Raw genomic sequence first — 20875 nt, 5'->3', positions numbered from 1 at the left:
CCCATGAGGAGGTTAGCTCAGACTGTTAACTCATCTGTTGCTTTGACATGAAATTCTCCCTTAACCTCCTCCACATCCTTTTGGGCAGCAATGCCATGCCCTTGCAGTCATTGCCAATCTGCCTCTTCTCCGCTGAAAACTTCCTTTGGCTTGAGGCTGCAATTCCTGCTTGCAGAAGTTCTTGCAGAGAATGCATCCTCTACTTTCAAGCTGTTGTTCAAAACCCCCAGTATCTTCCTGACAAGGCAGGGCTCAGATGCCTGCAAAGAAATTTTAGGAGAACCACGCCTGAGTAGAATTTCCCGTGTTTCAGTTCCTGCTCACTGCCTCATCTTCTGTCACTGGGCACTACTGAGAAGAGTCTTCCTCCACCTTTGTTCCCTTTACATCAGGGAAGGGAACATCATATTATACTTTGATAAGATTCCCCTTTAAGCCTTCACTTTTCCACACTATTGATGCCAGCTCTCTTAGCCTCTCATATCACAGATGCTCCATCTCAATTGCCCTTCACTGGACTCATTCCAGCATGCCCATAAAGGTTTAGCTGTATGGATACAATCATCGCCACTGTGGTTGGACTCAAAACAGACTGTTGTCCCTGCTCTTACTTATTTACTGTTACAAATACAAACCTTGAGCCTAAGGACCAGTCAACTAATGAGTAAACAGAGAATGGAAAATCTAGATTTCAGAGCTTGATGTTCTCCAACCATATATTAAACAGTTTAAACCAGTGGTACCTGATCTAGACAGTTTAGTATGTTAGGTCACCTGCTCAAAAGTCTGTCAAGACAAGATCACAGAGAGCATGGAAGCAGATCAGGCTCCCACAGTCAATGTATCTCTTCTATATCTCTTCCATTATATACTCCATTTTGGAATGATAAAGCCAGAGCAAACTGCTTTATTTCATTGTTGACCCTTACAAGAATCCAAATTCCATTATTCACATGCAAATAAAAACCATATAAGCAACCTCACTTCGATAAACCTTGGTGTGCACTTCCATACTAGCAGGCTTTCTTGTCCTGTCAGTGCTAACAAAATACTGCTCTCTGCTATATATATAACACCAGGAAAGGAATATATTTCCACTGGAGATCCTTACTGGAACAGGATGAGAGGTCTGAAAATACACAAAAGCATACTTCAAAAACATTTTGTTTCAAAGGGATAATATTCAACCTTCAAATTTTGCCCTCTGCCCATGCTTAAGAATTATTTCTTCACACTTACGATTGTGTGTATAACTTTTGGTTTTTCACATTCTCTTCTCTCTTTAGCTAGCGAAGCTTAGCAATAGGCTGCCTGTGACAACAATACTCCTTTTCATAGAATGCCTGAAGCTGAAATGGACCTCTGGAAGTTGTCTGGTCCAACCCCCCTACTCGAGCAGGGAAACCCAGAGCAGGCTGCCCAGGCTCATCTCCAGGTAGCTTTTGAAGATCTCCAAGGAGGAGACTCCACGACCTCTCTGGGCATCCTGTGCCAGTGCTCAGTCAGCCACACAGCACAGAAGTGCTGCCTGGTGTTGACAGGGAGGCTCGTATGCTCCAGTTTCTGCCCACTGCCTTTTGTCCTGGCACTGGGCACCATTCAAAAGAGCATGGTTCCATCTTCTCTGTATCTTCCCTTCAGGTATTTTTGTATACATTGACAAGTTCCCCCGAGTCTTCTCTTCTCCAGGCTGAACAGGCCCAGCTTTCTCAGTCTTTCCACACAGGAGAGATGTTCCAGTCCCTTATTCATCTTTGTGGTCTTTCATTGGGCTCTCTCCAGTATGCTCAGGTTTCCTCTTGTACTGGGAAGCCCAGTACTGGACACACTACTCCAAGTATGGCTTCAAGAGCACTGAGTAGAGAAGACAGAAAACCTTCTTCAATCTGAAGGCAATACTTTTCCTAATGTAACCCAGAATTGGATGGAAAAGGCCTGTTTGCCTTCTTCAGTTTTGGAAATGGCATGTGCTGCCTCTCCCAGCTCAAGTGGGAGATAGATCCCCTGTGGCAGTGATGTGTCTATCTCCAGGACAGTCTTTTGTGTAGCACAGTTAGCAGGAAGAGGTTTAGGAAGGGCACTGGAAGATTAAGGTGCTGTTTTCAGCTCCATTTCATGTTGTGTTTCTTTTTCTCTCTCTTTTTTTTTTTGGGGGGGGGGGGGGGAAATTACAACTTCTCTGTAACACAGCAACACAAAACCAACTTTAGCAGTTTCCTAGGACATTTAACTCCTACTGTTTCATCTTGATGAACCAGGAACATACGCATCAGAAAGATTTGGCCATATCACGGACAATACAACTGGAAATGACAGACTGAAAAATTCCCTCTCTGACACCACAGCTCACAACTGGCACCAAGATTCTTTAAGACAGCATCTGAACACTTCTGAATAACACCATTAAATATATTTGAAAATACATTTGAACATTACAGATAGAGTTAAGAAACATTTTGCTTTTCACAAACCAGTAGCCAGTCTCTCTCAGTGGGAAAGACATACGGTGATACCAATTCTGACAATACCTGCTATTTGTAAGGCACATATTTGCAAAACACTTTAAAACAACCACTTCCATAGGAACACTTTTTATTTCATAACCATTAAAGCTTCTTTAGTGAAGAGATATATTGTTTGAGTAACCTGAGATTTCATAAAGCAATACAAAGCTCTCAAACTTACTGTTTTACAAAACTGTAAAAGGGACATGGTGCTTTTTGGTTTTGTACAGATATTTTCCTTTTGATCAACTAAAAAAAAAAAAAACACTTTCCCCCAAATCATAGTGAAACATAAAACTAACAATTAAAATGATTTCTTTATAGGAAGGGGTGCCTCAAGCATTTGGAGCCTATCAATTACATAGCTCAGGTCCATCTCCTCTGACAGCTCTGGTGATGCCACTGTGCTAACGGGATCCAGCCTTACAGCACAGCACCTCTCACCTTCCCTTTCTGTCTCAGTGATTCAGGCTATTGTCCTGGCTTTGCAAGAGCAGCCTGCACTTGTCACACAATGAAGTAACTTGTGATTTCTAAATTTAAATACTCTGTTTTGTCCTACTGCAAGTCCCATCACCATGGTGTGGTCGCTGGCTGAGGGAAAACAAGGGTGAACTTTAATTGAGTGTTATATTCAATTGTTGAAATTAAATGAGTATTATACAACTGGATCCCAGATTATGCTCCACGTTTATGATTGGTTCTTCTACAACTTTCGTGCAAGCATACAGCTTGCATTTTAAAATATGAGTGCATTTACTTTCACTCTTACAAAATATGAATACAAGAACGCCTTCTAATATCACTTCTGTAACTTGCTAGGTTCAATATTATCAGACTTTCAGGGGAAACAGAGCAAACAAACTTGACTTTTTGTCAAATGTAATCACATATGAAAGCCAAGAGAGAAGACATGCATATCCAACATCAATTATTATAATCACAAACAACTGAAATACAAAAACGATTTCTCATTTGTACATATTGAACAGAAAAAAAAAAAAAAAGAAAGAAAAAAATATATACACATACATACAACAAGCTTAACAGGGAAACAAACCCGAAAACCATTCTCTACTGCTCATGGACAAGACAATTGCCCCTTAAATTTTTCATGCATTCCCTCCTCATTGACAAAGACAAATGTATTTCATCTTACTGTTCTAAGGTGAAATGAAAACAATCAAACCTTCCTTCAAAGCAAGAATAACTGTGAACTGGTGAAATAATGCATATTCACCTGAGAACATTCTGAAATACAGGACAAGATCAATAATCAAAAATTATTAACAGCCAAGGTGCACAACCATTTACGTCATTTTTAAAGAGAAACAGCGTTTATACAAACATTTTGCTCAAGGACAGTAGAACTGTATTCCGTAAAAAGAATAAATGAAAATAGTATGTGAGGAGATACAGTATTCTCATAATAAGGAGCACAAGCAGCTTACTCTTCTACTGTCTTCTATTCAATATTGCCCAATTTCCAACTTTCTGTAACATAAAAAGAGGGAGGGGAAGGAAGAATAAAAGGAAAAAATAATTATTAAAAACATTTCTTCTGTAACTCAGTTTACCTCATGCTTATGCCAGTTTCTCTCAACTCCAAAGTAGCTATATGGTAAAAACTACAGGTATTCTATCATTTGTTTAGATCTGGAATTCCTTCTAGAGTAATTTTGTTGAATACAGTTGATATCCACCAGTGCCATGTCTGTGACTACTGGCTACTGCACTTGAAAGCATTCGTCCAAGAACATTCATCCAAGCACTGAAAAAGTCACAACTGCTATGACAATTGTCATTCAAAAGTCCTATTGAGAAAAGCAAGATCAGAGCTAACGGGCATGTCCTGCACTATATGACAGTCTGAAGAAACAGAACCATAGCAATGTTTGGAGGTAGGAAGGATATGGGCAAGAGTGAAAAGAAACATTATGTCTACTTATTTTTTTCGGTCATTCTAGGACATGCATCAGTACTGTACCTGCATGCACCAGATCATGCAATCATTCAACATTCTATTCTCCTTTCTCGTGATTTGGGGATATAGTATCATCTTTAATATGTGATGCATGAGAGGGAAAAATAAATGTCACAGAAGAAACCCATGTTATGGCTAAGGACAAAACTCCAATTTCTAGCATCTCACACCAGTATTTTAATCATCAGGTAGAAATGCATCATTCATATGCAGTCTCAATCACTAGCTTAGTGATTAAGCACAGCTGCTTAGTAACTACACAATGTGACTGGAATAAAATCAGAGCAGGGAAAAGTTGTATCCTGCTTACAGAAGTGCTCAGAAATACTAAAAAACATGAATGTTCATACGGATAAGAGTTCCTTGCCAGATAAAACTCTGATGAATGTGTGTTGAGAAAAGTAAGACTGAGATTCAGACACAGATTCTGCAGAGGTCAGGTGGCTCACAGGAAATATGATCTCCAGACTGAAAAAGAATCTCATCTACCAACAATATTAGGCTACCATTTTTACAGGCAAAAAAAAACAACCAGCCCTATAAGAAACATCACTGTGGCAAACAAAGCCACAATTTTGTAAAACTTGTTTGTGTATCAATCACTATGCAGACTGAATCCAAGTATTTATCTTGGAATGTATTTGATATAAAAATGCATAAAATAAAAATATAAATGAATATTAAGGCAAAGTAAAAAGTTGTATTGACATGGTGTACTCAAAGTGATCCAAACTTGCAAACCAAAGTAACAGAAAACATGATATTTGAAGGTGCTTTCATTGTATCTTCTAACACTAACACAACTTGATTTCGTACAGCATCCTACATATAAGCTGTACCCAAAACACTTAGCAGACTTTAATAATGTAATTGCTGAGTTAAGCAGCAGAAAAGGAGAATAATTAACTGCTGCAGGCAAGGAAGAAAACATAAGCTCTCAGACAGGATTTGAAACAAAGGGGAGAATCAAGATAACTTTGTCTCCTGTTTTAAGTCAGGAACAAATAAATGTCATAAAGCAGTATCAAAACAATTCAGTTTACCTCAATAGCATCGTCCATTTCTGTGTTCTCATACAACCATTTCAGCTTGTTTCTGAATTAGGTTTCTCTGGAGAGCTGTCATCACTGAGGTCACTGTAGCTGTCACTGTTAAAAGCAATACACAGTTAGAAAATATGTACATATGCAATACATGTTTTACTTCAAGCCCCCCAACCCAGATAATGAGTATGACAAACACTTTCCTCAAATGCAACCCATTTCCAGAAAACTATTTTAACCTACTGCTCAATTTTTGTATTTTACAATATATTCCTTTATAGAAATGGGCTTCTACAAGAAAGTCTGGAGTCTAAGAACTGATCAGAACCAATAATCCACCATAAAAACAGTATGTTCGATTTTTTTTTTTTTTTTTTTTTTCTGTTTGGATACTCTATGTTCATTCTATAGTTTGCTGGCACCATACACATGCAATCATAACAACAGCATAGAGTATAACAGGTGTTCAGCGTAAGACTAGAAGGAATTTCTTTATTATGGTAAAGAAAATGACCAAAGAAGAAGTTAGAACTTTATTTACTCAGAAAGCTTATATTTATACTTAAATTATGATTCTTGCTTTTCCAGTAAGAACATCAATCATTTTCATTCCACCAAGCAATATCCTGACACTTCTTCCTGAGGTTTTACCCCCTTCTGTTATTTCCTGAAAGAAATAGACTGTTTTCACAGAACAAGCTGCCATGCAAATGATCATTTTATAAGTGGCTAGAACAAGGAAACAGTGAAGGACGGAAATCACCACAGTGACTGAAAGAAAGAAGTACCCACAAACCACAAATTCTTAGTCAGCTGGACAGGGCCTTGCGGTATCTACCCCGTGATGTCTATCAGGCCTCCGGCTTTATCTTAATTGTAAGTGCACACACTGTACCTCTTCAGAAAAAACCTCCAGACTCAACCTCCTCCCCACCAAGCTTCACCTCTACAGTCTGTCTTCCAGATATCTGAGTTTCCCAAGATTAGAAGCCAGCAAAGGGAGTCCAGGGAACTGACAAGTGTATGTGAACAGTAATAATGCTGGTCAGTTCTGTGACACTTTGGAGAGCAGTGTATGGTTAACAGAATACAGGTGGGGATGTCAGACCTCGTTTGTGTACGTACACCAGTGCCAGCCTTGGGTACCACCTCTACTCCAGCCATTGCATACCTGTCTTGCTACATCTTACTCTTAATCATCGAGCCAACAGGACCTCAGTCCCGTAACACTCCCTGCCTCTGGGCATGGTCTCCCATTAGGCCATCAAGCACACAACCAACCCATGACCCACCTGGACACAGCACTATCAGTTGATCTGCAGTGACTGTAGTGTTTCAAGGGGAACTATGTAATCCCACAGTTGGAGATCTTTGATCCAGACTATAATGTGGAATAGTGAACAAACTGAACTCAGTCATACTCATGCTCGTTACTAAGCAGTTTTCTAGACTGAATTTTACCTCCTCCACTTTGCAAAAACACGACCAAAACATAGCCATTTTAATAGAGTGAGACAGGAGGAGAAAAACCAACAGCCATCTCTTTAATTTCTACCTCTGACTGTTCGGGGAGCCTCCCACAACTACAGCAAACCACTGCAGCAACTTCTGTTGCTACAAGACAGGGTAGATATTCCGACTGTTCTAACTATTAAGACTTTGCCTACAGTATTCTGTCCTTTCTTGCATGCTGCTGATGTGGATCTTGTAAAGAGTGTGCCATATCAGGCTAACTAGATATGCTCAATTCAATCATTTCTCCAGCTGCCGAACAATTACACAGTTCAAGTGAGGAAAGTGTTGTTAACAGTATGATCAAGCATGCCAGATGCACACACACAAACACAACATCACTGACACTGTACTTACTTCCTTCTGAAAGTACCCGTGGAAACATGGAATAAAAATTCAGTATTATTAAAACAGTTTTACATTTTCACATCACAGCAAAATAGCAAAAATTGTCCATAGAACACATAGCAAAATCACTGATTGCAGAGAGCTATGCAGGATCATGATAACTCTGATTTAAGCCCAAAACCTTCAGAGAACCGAGCGTTCTCTGCTTTTTTTTTTTTTTTTTGACTTTGCTGCCTAGTGGCAGCACAAAAATATAACCCAATTCTTCCTATACCCTTATGAAGCCCTCAGGCATCTAAGTAAAAATACTCAGGGACAAATGAAGTGAATGGAGAACTGCTTATCTTCATCTCTTGAAAAGAGTTAGGCATTTATCTCCACCAAACATTCTCATCATCAGTCCTCCCCTCCTCAGTGATGTAGGTTTTGGAGTCAGTCACCCATAGGAGCTGTCACACATTGCTGGATGCTTCATTCATTTCCTTGACTTATCAAACCCAACTTTCCAATCCATTTTCAGTTTGTAGAAGCTGAAGTTGGCTAGTAGCTTAACTACCGACTAGCCCAGAGGCTAAACCACTGACTTGGCAGATGACAAGTTTGTTCCTGTTCCCACACTGCCCAGTCAGTACAAGGTTTGAATCCACTCCCCAGAAAAAGGCTCTTGTCACTACTTCCTTGACTGTTTTGCAGTAGCACCTCACTGTCTCTCCTAAGTTAGAATGGTTCTGCTGGATGTAAGTCAGTTTTATTTCTAACAGGCAGGCCACAGTGGCAAGAAAGGGAGGGGAAATACCTAGGTAATGGTCAAGCCTTGGGCTTCATACACAGGTAATTGTCAGTCTCACAGTTTCATTTGTTTGAATTGTCTCTCTAAGCATCCCCAGAAGCTGTGGCATCACATTAACAAGATGAAATTAGGCTCCCAGAAGACCTGAACTCCTTCAAAAGCTAAGCTGCAAACAGGCACACATGAATCTTGGTATATTTGGGCCTGGGTGCTATTGCCTCAAACCAACAGTGATGTGAAGTTCCTAATATTTCCTGTGGTATGAACTATATTCAACTGACAAATAATGTGAAGAAAAACTCCAGGTGGTATTAACCACAAAATAGACATTACCTCTCAGGAATAAATGTGTGCTTCCTTTCCAAACTACACTGAGTTGCTATACAGATATTAAACACAAAAATGAAATGGATATTTTGTGCTCACATCTACTGCTATTCCATATGCTGTATACATCTTAATTAAATGTGCTGGCTATGAAAGTGTGTATGTGTGGTGGTGGTGGTTGGGAAAAAATCATATAAGCCTGGCTTTTCCTTTATGAAATTCTTTTTCACACTGAGTCAACTGAAAAAATATGCTTATAGCTTCCTTCAGCAACTTTTCTCTCAGTTTACGTAAAAATTAGTAAACATCTTGGCCAAGATATTCATCTTGTTTGTAACCACTCTTGCAACACTAGATTCCTACAACAAAAAGGAGATAGTGAACAGCTCTGAGGCCACCACAGCAGTTCTAGTCCATCTTTTTTTATATTATTTTTTTCCCATGAGGTCTGCAGTATAAAGATAAGGCCAAGAAGAAGAAGAAGGAAAAAAAAAAAGAACAAAACACGGAATATGCAGTGTCACTACATCTAGTCAATCTTCAAGACAGTCTGGTGAGGTTACAGAGATGAAGAGTTTTGGTCACTTTGATCCTTACCTAATCTAACCATAGCTAACGGAAATACAGTACCTAGCTGGTATTTCACTTTGCAGTGAACTGCAACAGCAGTTGCAGTGACTGCCACTGGAGCCACTCCTCTTGCCTCCTCTGGGGACTGTGGCACTGTTTCCTACTGGTGAGAACATAACCCCTATCAGTACAGCTGCTACCCCTAGCTTCTGGATTCTTTTTTTCCTTTTTTTTTTTTATTTTGGTGGAACAGTCCCTCTCCTGCTGCTCTCTGATGGTCTTCAAGCCACAGGATTTCCTTCACTTTCCTCTGAAGTGCCTGGTTTTTGCTAATAGCAGAAATATAACACTGTGTCAGATATATTATCATTTGGTACAAGTAGGACAGTTCCTTTCATCCTATTTGTCCTGCTAACTTATGCTGCTAAGGATATCACACATTCTAGTTTCTGAAGTATTAAGTGACACATTCTTAGTTATACTTCTGTGAAGTGTAACTCACTCACGAAATCTTTTTTTAGCTCACTTTTCACTTTGAAAAAAATGAATTCCGTTACAGCTACTTGTAATTCTTCAACAGTGCTTCTTTGATAACATCGTTTACCCTTTTAAAATGATCAATATGACACATTATTTACCACTGTCAGTTCTAAAGAGGTCCAACCCTTTCAATGCTATATGCCAGATTCTAATTCTGGAGCAAATCTGAGAGTTTCTTTTGCAATTCCATGACAGTCATTCCCTCTTCCCACCTGCAGAGTAAGTGGACCCAAGTACCTAACAGGGGACATGAGGGATAGCCTTGCCAATATCTCCTTTGTCACTGACACACCAGAAAAAGTCACACAGGCTTTTTCCAGTTCTGTTTACATGTGCTTGCCCAAACCTTCCTAGACAACTGGTCTGGGAGACAGTTGGACCGTGTCAGTGCAGTGAGCACCACATGGACAAATCTATCTTCTAAGGTTTTTGGTTTGTTGGTGTTTTTTTTGTTTTTTTTTTTTTCTTTCTTTTATGCATTACTTTCTATCCTTTGACCACTTTTGTTCCTTGTCCCTGAATATGATTCCTGGGTCATCTTTTATTAAAAACCTGCCCAGAACTTAACAGATTACTCTTACTAGATGCTGTTGCATTGGTTCCTTCCCTTAACGTGTCCACAAATGACTTGCAGAAATTTATATTGGCAGCAGTCTTATTTGCCAACACTTTCTCACCTAAGAACATATCACACTTACTACATATCCTCCCCATTTACTGGACATTTGTGTTTAAATTATTTACCTTTACCCTGTTGCCCTCCTCCTCCATAGAAACATATCACTTCATTATTTCCAGCTCAGGTTTCTAAATTCTCTGTATCTTCTTATACTATTTCTTTGTTCTGAATAGTGCTTTCAGCTCTCCCTTATTTGAAACTATTTGCAATGATCATTAATGTGCTATAGCCTAATTTTGCGGGCCATTAATAAAGATGTTGGCTTCAGGGAAAGAAGAAAAAAATGCCCACAGCAGCATGCCTTTATTTTCCATTAGTGGTTTTGCATTCCATAGGACAATGCCCAAAGATAACACAGCTCTCGTTAATTTTTCCAAGTGAAATTGTGTAAGACACTGTAAAAACAAACAATATTATATCTGAACTACCCCTCTTCCTCCATTAGTTTTCTATTAAAACTTTTTTGTTTATTTTAAAGAAGAGCTCTGTATTTGAGGGTTTTGTATACTTTTCTAGAGTTTCTTGTGGTTCTGGTCTTCTCTGTCCTTTAAAATGAATCATGCAAACAGCCACACATCTTCCTTTGCTCCATGTGAAATGGTGACTTCAGTACTTTCATGTAAAGATTTGGAAAAGGTCGTGATATAAAAGCATTCACCAGGAACTGAAGCGAATGATCATTAGGCACTTAGGCCTTTAAGCGCTAGAAGTCACAAAGGCAACTTACATGCACAACTACCACTATATCACTTCAGGTAACTAAGTAGTATCTCACTACTGAGATACTTTCATCCATAGTTCTTGACTACCTCTAAGCACCGAAGTTCCTAGGAACTAAATTTATCCCAGATGAGGCATTTCTTTCTCAAATAGGGAGGCTCATGCCTGCATGTAAGCATTTTCAGACCATTTACCAGAGTAGGCCTCACAAAAAGAAGTCTAAGTGAAGATTTATTTGCTTTAATTTATTTAGGACACCCTCTTAAGAAGTGTGATGCATCTTTATATCAACTGTTTGCTTAGCTTAGAAGCTAGGGCTTCTGTCCATGTGTCAGATGTTCTAAAACTGTGTCCTAATTATGGGGCTGTTAAATGTTCTAACGTAATGATTTCCTGTTAAGAATCTCATGCTGAAATATGCATTTCCCTTTGTCTCAGGGCTGCAACATTAACTTTCCTTTTATTTATTTTTTGGTTGGTTGGTTGATCTTTTTTTAATATAGTTTAGGTAATATTTTTCTCAACTTGCTAGCCTCCACAAATTCTTTTTCAGGTTACATCTTTCCTGCAGTCAACAGCATGACTACAACTCATGTAGGCAGTACAGGGTGAGGTGTACAGAAAATCCTCTTCTCAAATGTGTTTCAAGCAGTCTTGTTACTGCATGTCATAGCTTCATTGTTCAATGACATCATTACCATTCTGGGGTTTAAAGGTTTAAATTGGAAATCCTTTCCACTCAGCAGGTGGATGGGTTAATATGAGCAGTTGTGGTGTAATGCAAATGTTCCTATTTTAGCCTCAGAATCTTTTGCTTTTCCAATGTTATTTCCCTCTGGGTGGGGACAGAGGGGGTTGTTTCCTGTGTAACAAAGTAAATGCTAAGATCTAGGGTTTTTTTGTTTTCTTATAAATATATAAGAAAATTTTTATTTTTATTATATATATATATATATAAGATATTTATAAGTATAATATATTATATATATTATACTTATATATATACTATATATTATATATAGTATAATATATATTTATATAATATATTATTATATAAATATATATTTATATTATATGTTATATATATTATATATAAGATATATATATTATATATATAATTTTTATTATATATATATATAAGAAAACAAAACAAAAAACCCCTAGATCTTAGCATATATATATTATATATATCTTATATATATATATATAAAGTTTGGGGGGTTGAACTCGTCTTTGTAAATATTAAAGTGTTGGCTGGAGTTTTTTGTATGAACATGAAGGAAGAAGTTGGGTATAAACTTACTTGAATTAATATATATTCAATAGAAGTTAAGTGCAGCACATTCGGTAACTGCTGAAACCTCAGGTTATGATTAGAAAACATTTGCTACATTGTCAAGGGATTTCAATTGAAATTAGTAGGACACATGTGGGCCACTTATTCAAAGCAAGTAACTCTTCTTTATCTCAGAGAGATGAATAGGTATATTCATGGGAGGAAGTGGGAAAAGAAGGATATTGGGAGCTGGTAAACAATACCAGCTGTGAGGCAGAGAGCACTCACAAGAGGAAACGCCTGAAGATCATTGTGCTTGAAGACTACCATATTAACAAGCACCACAAAATTTTGTCCTGTGTAATGCACTGGCACAGATTTTGAAAAGTATGTAAGGTTATGATCACTAATAATAATTTCCTCTTAAGGGAAAGGTGATAGGTTAAGGTAACAGAAAAAAATATCTCTGTATGTACACAATTGTAGAATTGTTCAGAATAAGTGAAGACAAACTGCATTTATGAAAGACAGGTGATATCCATAAGGAGAGAAGTAACAAAATGGATTGTTCTGGTCTGGCTTGGCTATTTTACATTCCTACTGAAACCTCAGTAAAATTTCTAAAATTTCTATTTTTCTCATAAGAAAAGGAGCTCTATTTAAGAATAAAAAGCAATGCTCAAAGAAAGCAAAACTACTAAGCTCAATGCCTTGTTTATAGGAAAAGCCAGCAAGCCAGGGTTGAATCTGTTCCATGTTACTGTTTAACGATTCTGAAAGTTTTTTATTCCTTTTTGTTATTGTGCCCTAGGATTTCCTGACTCCTTTATTAACATGAAATTTATTAACAAAATTGTAACTTTTATTAATATCATTCAAATAAACAAAAATGAGCTAACACCGATTGAAAAGTATTGCTACACTCAACAAACACACTAAAAACAATATGAGCAAAGCAACTGAGATGCCTGAAAACAAACATAAAACAACCAATATTGCTGAAGCATAGTTTTAATCTAGATCCAAACCTTTCCATAAGTTTAAAGATATTACAATTGTTTTGTTTCAGGCCAGTTTCTACTTGACAGTATTAATTTAGCTACTGCAAAATAGAATCAGGGTTTTCTGTTTTGTTATTACAGCCATTAATATACTGCTGGATAAGAATTACACTTCATTGTTTGATCCTCTTGATCCTCTAGCAAATCTCTTTCCCTCTAAGACTATCATTCATAGAAGTTAACACAGTAGGCCAGAAACTTAGGTTTATTAAAGGTTTTTGTTTGTTTGTTTTACTTCCTTCTGGTTACAATGTACAAATTTGACTGTAGCTGTAATAGTCTGAAAATGAGGAAGTCAAGGAACATGCTCACTGCTTACAGATACTTTTATATCAGGGTTTATGCTAGGCATGCACAGAACAAATATATTAATATATGAAGAACTCCTTTTCCTTTTCTGAATTTCTGAAAAGTTGGACAGGATGGTCCCTCCAACAAAGTGACTGTGAAACTACAAGCAGGTAAGTAAGAAAAATTACCTTGGAGACAATTTACAACCACGTTGCAGGTATGCATTGAGTGTTCCAGTTGCTGCAAGTAACAGTCCAAGGTATGGAGGTGAAGGTTTCATAGGTCTTGAGGAAAACTCTGGGTGGAACTGAACTCCCACAAAATATGGGTGATCTACAAGACAGATGTCAAAGAAAATTAAAAGACGTAGAAAGGGAATAATAGAACTGTTAGAACAAAAGTTTATTGAAGATTTCACACAGGAGTCTAGAAACCAGATTAGCATGTGTGAATTTAAGGGTGGGGCAGTGGTAACCTCAGCTTTATTCCATAGAAAGCAACTGACAACAGTGGCAGAAGGTTAGTAAAGCAAATTAATGAAAACTCATCCTGTGATTCAACTTTACTGTGCACAATGATGTAACTAAAAGCTGAATAATAAATCTGTACAGACATGTAAAGGGAAAAAATGCTACATAGGCAACCCTAATTTTGCCTATTTCATGTTATTTTTCATAGTGTTTTGGTATCCAGCATTTACATTTAAGCATGCATACATATTCAGAACATGCACTTACACATACCTGAAGGGAAAATAGAACAGTTCCTCAAAGACCAGGCATTACCTTACAGCAACTATTTACACACTATGAGATGAATATGAAAGCAATATACACAGAAAATTGGGAAAAACAAGCTTCATAAACAGGGCCTGCAAGAGATCTGCTGGGCCATTAAATCTAGTCCACTGTTATTGAATGCAGTGACATCACTTAGTCTTACACACAAATGGTCAAAACTCTGCCATAACGTCCGCTGGGATTTTTTTTGCTCCCATTGGAAAGTTCTTCTGATAGTCCCCCCTTTTGCTTAGAAACTTCTTCCTAATTCACAGGCCACATTTTTTGCACCCAAATTATGTCAATTTCTTATGGTACTCTTCTTTCCTGCAGTTTATCCTGGGTGATGAAGGATGACAATAACATCATCATTCAACACCGTTTACTACACTTATCAAGATGTGCTGGTTTGTCTTCTCTTAAATCTTTAGCTTTCTGTTTCTCCAGTCATAGCATCTTGTTACAGCTGCTTCTGCATCCCTTCTGTCTTCTTTGGAAGAGTAAGGATAGAACATTATTTCCATGCTCTTCCATGCTGTGCACCTGCTCCTTCTTTGAATATCAGTTTAAAGAAGCTAACATTAACCAATTCTAGTATCAGGACACTGGCTGAAATTAACCACAGACCCCTTCTGGTTTGACAATTTCCAAAACAATCCCAAACACTCAAGGAATTTCTCTGCAGTACAGAGTAAGGGATAACAAGAAAGCAGGGCTTTTCTTCTTTGAAGATAAAAAATATAAACAAGCATACTGCACTTCCCTCTGCTGCTATGTCTTTAAAAAGAACCTGGGATCCTAAAATTATCCATAACTTCTTTCTCTCTACTATACAATTTAGTTCTTTAAAGCGGTAAAACAAGACAATGACAAAGTATCGTATATTTCCTGTGGGGATATTTTGCTAACAGCTTTGCCTGAGCTATCTGGTATAACGTTATTTCTGTGCTTCCTCCCTATGATGATTGTTTTTCTTCTTTAGTAATCAGAGTCTCCTAGCAGCCCATTGTGAAATAATTCCAGGTTATACTGCTGCTTTTATTCTTTTCACAGTAACATGCAATTTAAAAATCCTGCCTGATTTATTTCATGATGCTCTCTATAGAAGTTGTTTCATGCAGGACAGACAAAATAGCCTCCCATCCAGTCACCAATATGCACAACAGGAACAAACATGCATCTACTAGGAACAAACTAAATAAAGAATACCATGACAATTAGTAGTTTATGTATTTTTTGCTCTCATTTTACTCTCTGCTGCTCTCATTTTACTCTGCAGCTGCTTGAAACTATAAGTAGATGTCTACATTCAAACCTTTGTTCAAAATCACAAGATTGTTCTTCAACATACCTTGGAGTATGAAATGAATTCTCACAAACATCATGTCAGAAATAGCACTCTATATAGAATGATAATGTGTTCTCATGATATATTTCTGTTTCTGTGCATGGAGTTTATCTAAACCAATGGTATTTTTGGCCATTTAAGAAAAGGAAAAAAAAATATTGTAAGGTAGCCAGCATATTCAGATGCCTGGTACTCATCCTACCAACAGTGACTTAACAGCAAGGAGTTACTCAAGGGTTCAAGCAAAACCAAAAGGACCGTTTCTAAGAGCTGCTCTGTATAAATGTTCAATAAAAATATGCACTGTAGCTCCTTTTTGTCCTTTAGAAAAGACATCAAGCTTTACTTAGTAAAGTAGTCCAATGCGACCAGATTTCCACAGAATCAAACTCTCATTTATCTGAGTAGCTTCTGTGAAAGAAAAGAATTTGCTTTCTATATGATATTCATACTTGATATTTTTTTTTCCTATGATTCTAAACAAGGGGTAATCAGAAACAAACTGACTGAGTTTGGAAGATACCCTGGAGGGTCTCTAGTCCCAACTCCTGCTCAAAGCATGTTCAACTTCAGAACTAAATCAGGTTGCTTACAACTTTGGCTAGTCAAGTTTTAAAGGTCTCTATCTGCAAGGATGGAGATGTCACAGTTTTACAGTGATGTTTTATACTTTGGTTATATAGCATGTATGCATATTTCATAAACTCAAGCAAACTAAATATATATGAGTTATTGAAACCTGACTGAGAAGATCCAAAGGTTGGCTTAGGGCCAACATCATTGCAAAACTGGCTTATAACTTTAAAAGGCCAAGGTGACCGTAAGAAGTACCTGATGACTAGAAAAAGAGAGTCAGCCTAAATTTGGTTTATGGCAAGAATGCAAAATAAAGCCATTTTCAGATGCATAAAGGACAGTAAAGCAACTAGGAATAATCAGTCTTTGGATCAGGGGAGAGCAGTAGCTTTCCTTAATTCTGACTTTAGCAAGGCTTTTGATACGGTTTCCTAGCACCCAAGATGGGAGCTACAGATGGAATGGGTAGACTACAAAATGTGTTAAAAATGGCTAGACTGGGTTCAAAGAATAGTGGTGAGTGGTTTGAAGTCCAACCAGTAACCAACTTGGAGACAGTCAAAACTTGACTGGATATTGCTCTTGGCAACCTCATCCGTATTTGAGGGTAGCCCTGTATTGAACAGAGGGTTGAACTAGACAACCTCCCAAATTGTTCTATGATTCCACATAGCCAAATGCCCCTCAGCTAGAATTATGACCTTTTGGAAAAGGAGTAAGTGTCTCCCTGATAATCTGATACATGCACAGTCCTTGAGAAGAAGTATAAGACTGGCTGATAAAATCCTCTGAATCTTCACCTCCTGTAATACACAAGTGGAGTCAACAGCACTCCCTAATATGACCCTGACTGTTATGACAGCTATGTGTTGGTCTACATCCAATTTAGCTACCTATAGTTTACATAGTTTTAATAAATGCAGAAAGTACTACAGACAAGTGAGACACTTACTCTCCAATTCAATAATTTCCATTCTGTTCCCTTCTGTATCATGGCCAACAAATTTCAAACCTTTCTCTTCAAAGCTGTGAGTCAGTTCAGGGTTCACCTAAAATATTGAAAATAATAATAATAAAATTGTAGTTCTATTTATGTATTTTTTTTGGTTTAACAAAATGTAGTAGTTAATTGTAGCGCTTTTACTTATGTATACAAGAATGAAAAGAACTGGGAAAAGAGTTGGGAATTTTTGCTTTCTTGTTTTGACAACTCTGGTAGAAATATTCAAAAATGGGCACGCTTATTTTATATGAGATGAACCAGTAATTTAAAATCTCAACAATAAATACATACACAAGATTAAAGCCAGGGTCCCTCTTGCTTGCTGTCCTCCAATCAATAATTTAAAAACTTAACAATAAATACATACAAAAGATTAAAGCCAGGGTCCCTCTTGTTTCCTGTCCTCTTGATTCTAAAGAGCTTGCATTCCTCGTTTTTGAAATGGTCTATCATAGCAGGGGGGAAGATTGACTTCCTCTTTGAATAACACAATTCAGAAGTCTATGACATGAGCTGTGGTTCAAAACCCCTCAAACAGGAGCTCCGGAGTGAGCTGTTTCATTTCCTTGGTGATGTTCTAACCACTCCATTAATATTCAGACTTTGAGCATTACTATCACATTTTCCTCCCAGCTTTTTAAGGAAACGTAACGCTGTTACTCTGAACCTTAATGATTAATGCTGAAACTTAACAACTCAATCAATTTGTAACATGCAACATTTGATATTTCAGGCCCCTCTAGAGATGCTTATGGATTCAGGTGCCTTCTGAACCATCCCAGAGATGGTGTCCAGCTACTGCCTGTCTACTTGGATGATAGAATTTTGAACATACAGAGACACCTTTGCTCAGATGTTCTCAAACATAAGTGTGCACCTATAGCAGAGGTGTGGACCTATATTAGAGTCCTGTAGAATCATAGAATCATTAAGGTTGGAAAAGACCTCCAAGATCATGTGATCCAGCCATCCCCCTGGCTGATTGCTAAGAAGCAAGTGATCTGAATTAGCCTCTGAGTTGTAGATGCCTGAAGTCTGCTTACATTTAGACTGTGAAAGAATGTGGACTTCCTGAGCATAATCTAAGCCTAGTCAAACCAGGAGCAACCTACTTAAGGATAATAAACCTGTACCTTTCAAATACTTCACAGGAAGTCAAGTCAGTGGCTAACATCGCTCTCAAAAAGTTTTACTATGACAGTAAACTGCTCTGCTCCCCTCTACTGAATGCTTGCAAGAACACTTCTGCAATACTGTTCCACTTTCAGGGTTGTTGACTTCAATTATCTAATGGGATAGTATAAAGAAGATGGAGACAGACTCTGCTCAGAGGTTCACAGCAGAAGAGTGAGAGATAAATGACACAAACTGACCAAAGAGATCTCCTGTTAGACATAATGGAAGAATGGTTCAAACTAAGTGGTTAAGCATTAGAATGGATTGTCACAAGATATAGTGGAATCTCCCTCTCCAGAGAAATTCAAAAGAAAATGGGACAAAACCCTGAGAAGCCTGATCTAATTTTAAAGCTGGCTCAGCTCCAAGCATTTAGTTGAACCGAAACACAGGGGTTCCTTCCAACTTAAGTGTCTCTACCTAACCATTAGTAAACCTTTTTTTAAGTTTATTTAAGAAATCTCATTGGCTTGAAAGGAAATCATGCCTGCCAGGAGAAACATGATTTGCTTAAGCTTCACGTGTAGAGCACAAAATGTATGAGCAGAGCTTACCTCATATCGATGCCTGTGTCGCTCCTCTACAAACATTTCATCACCATAAAGTTTCCCTGAATACACACACACACAAAAAAGCAATTAACACTAATGTGTTGCTTTAATAGTTGTTACAAATATGGCTTGTAATTTAAAACTTACTTTTTTTTTTCACATGGTAAACACAAAACAGGACACTATTCATCTAACTCCAGCTTCCTGTTTTTCTAAGTGATTATAGTTTCTTTTAATTTACTGTTACCTGAGTTTATTCAGGTTTCATACTCAACTTTCCTCAAACAGAAGTAGCTTAGATAGACTTTAGAGTGTGAAGACCATGAATAAACTAATTTACACTGTAATACCCAAAATAATAATAATAATAAAAAAAAGGAATGAAAAAAGCAACATAAAATCCCTGCAGGTTTTACAACACTTGTATGCAAAATGTGCAGTGAAAGAAGCACCACAGCCTTTTACTAACATCTGTTCCATTTTAATAGATTATGCCTGGCAGCTGGCATACCTCCAGTGACAAACTGAATGTTATTTTTCTCTCTGTTTTCCCGATCTCTCTAACCAAATGCCTCTTGCAGCCCTCTGAGCCTAATCTGGAATGCTCTACATTGAAAACTGACAAGGAATAAGTTTAAGATATGTAGTAAACCAGCATTTAATCATCTCTATCACAGCCATGGCCCGAGCTCCACTTTAATTTATTCTAGCATCATTAGGAGTACTGTCTCACTGTCTAGGGGGTTAGGACAAGAACTGGACTGCCAAAAAGATCTCCAATACTTTGTAAAGCAATAATACTGCAAATTTGCAAAAAGCAGCATATGAATTAATTCTAAGGAGACACTTTTTCAAAAACAGTAGTTCCGCTCAAGGTATAAAGCATTAGAAACAAGAATGAGAGAGACTTCCTGAGCAGACTACCAAAGCTTTCTCAAAATCTTCAACAAGTATGGTCATTTAAACAACTTGTAATATTGATCAAGAGTAGCAACACATTGTAATTTTTATTTAACTTCTCAAGAAGTGTTGAGGCCACAGAAAAGCTAAAATAAGGTGAAAAGGGAAGAGTGCAGTTTGTGATATGCATATCTATATTACACCTAGGCAAAGTATCACCTGGACCAGTCAGCTCACTAGCACAGATATTCTCTATAAAGACAGATTTTTCATTAATTGTGAATATGTATTATGCTTTGGTCTCCTGCTGAAGTAGACATAATTTTTAAATCGCAGGATACTTTCCATAAGTTCAAAGCTAAATTTAGTAATAGCTTTGACCAATATCTGAGCAGGGCAATACAGGAAATATGCCCAGATTTATTTATGAACAAGAAACTCTATTTTACACATTTTTAATATCACTTATATTACTACTGTATAACAGACTTGTTAGTAAGTGACCTAAATGTTACTGCAATTTTAAAATACATATAGCTAAAATAGAACAATTAGTTCTATATTCTGATTGCTTCTATTTTGCCTTTTGAAGCATCTTGTTACAGAAAATTATCTTATTTTCCTACAACAAATAATTTGCTCTCCCAAAACAAGACTGTTTCCAGGGCTGGGCTAGGCCTAGAGGGATGCTGTATCAGAGACTGGAGTTAAGCAAAGCCAGGCTATAATTAGGAAACAAACTAGAACATTGTCAAGATAAGATGAGGACTTATATGGTGAAGCCAGATGATATCTAAAGCTGAGATGTACTGGTGATTCTAGGGAATGATTAGCAATGTTTAGGTCTGAGGAGAGCATGTGTAGGAATTTGGATTAGTTCTGCCACAAAGGTGAAGG

At 37.5% G+C, this 20875-nt stretch overlaps 1 protein-coding gene across 1 annotated transcript in view; it reads right to left on the bottom strand.

The window, feature by feature from the left end:
* Window positions 1-2575: 2575 nt before the first annotated feature.
* The window catches only part of CTPS2 (CTP synthase 2), a 70609-nt gene continuing 52309 nt past the window's right edge, over window positions 2576-20875 (bottom strand). The window contains exons 13-18 of the mRNA XM_035334154.1: window positions 19082-19137; window positions 17301-17397; window positions 13834-13978; window positions 13590-13595; window positions 5532-5636; window positions 2576-3998 (exon numbers count right to left, since the gene is read on the bottom strand). Coding sequence (XP_035190045.1) covers window positions 5573-5636; window positions 13590-13595; window positions 13834-13978; window positions 17301-17397; window positions 19082-19137 — 368 coding nt within the window. The 3' untranslated portion in view covers window positions 2576-3998; window positions 5532-5572. The remainder of the gene's footprint in view (window positions 3999-5531; window positions 5637-13589; window positions 13596-13833; window positions 13979-17300; window positions 17398-19081; window positions 19138-20875) is intronic.

The sequence above is a fragment of the Oxyura jamaicensis genome, chromosome 1 (assembly GCF_011077185.1).
Source record: "Oxyura jamaicensis isolate SHBP4307 breed ruddy duck chromosome 1, BPBGC_Ojam_1.0, whole genome shotgun sequence".
In the NCBI taxonomy this organism is placed as follows: Eukaryota; Metazoa; Chordata; class Aves; order Anseriformes; family Anatidae; genus Oxyura; species Oxyura jamaicensis.
Note: the sequence above shows the minus strand (reverse complement) of the source record. Positions and strands in the feature narration are given on the sequence as shown.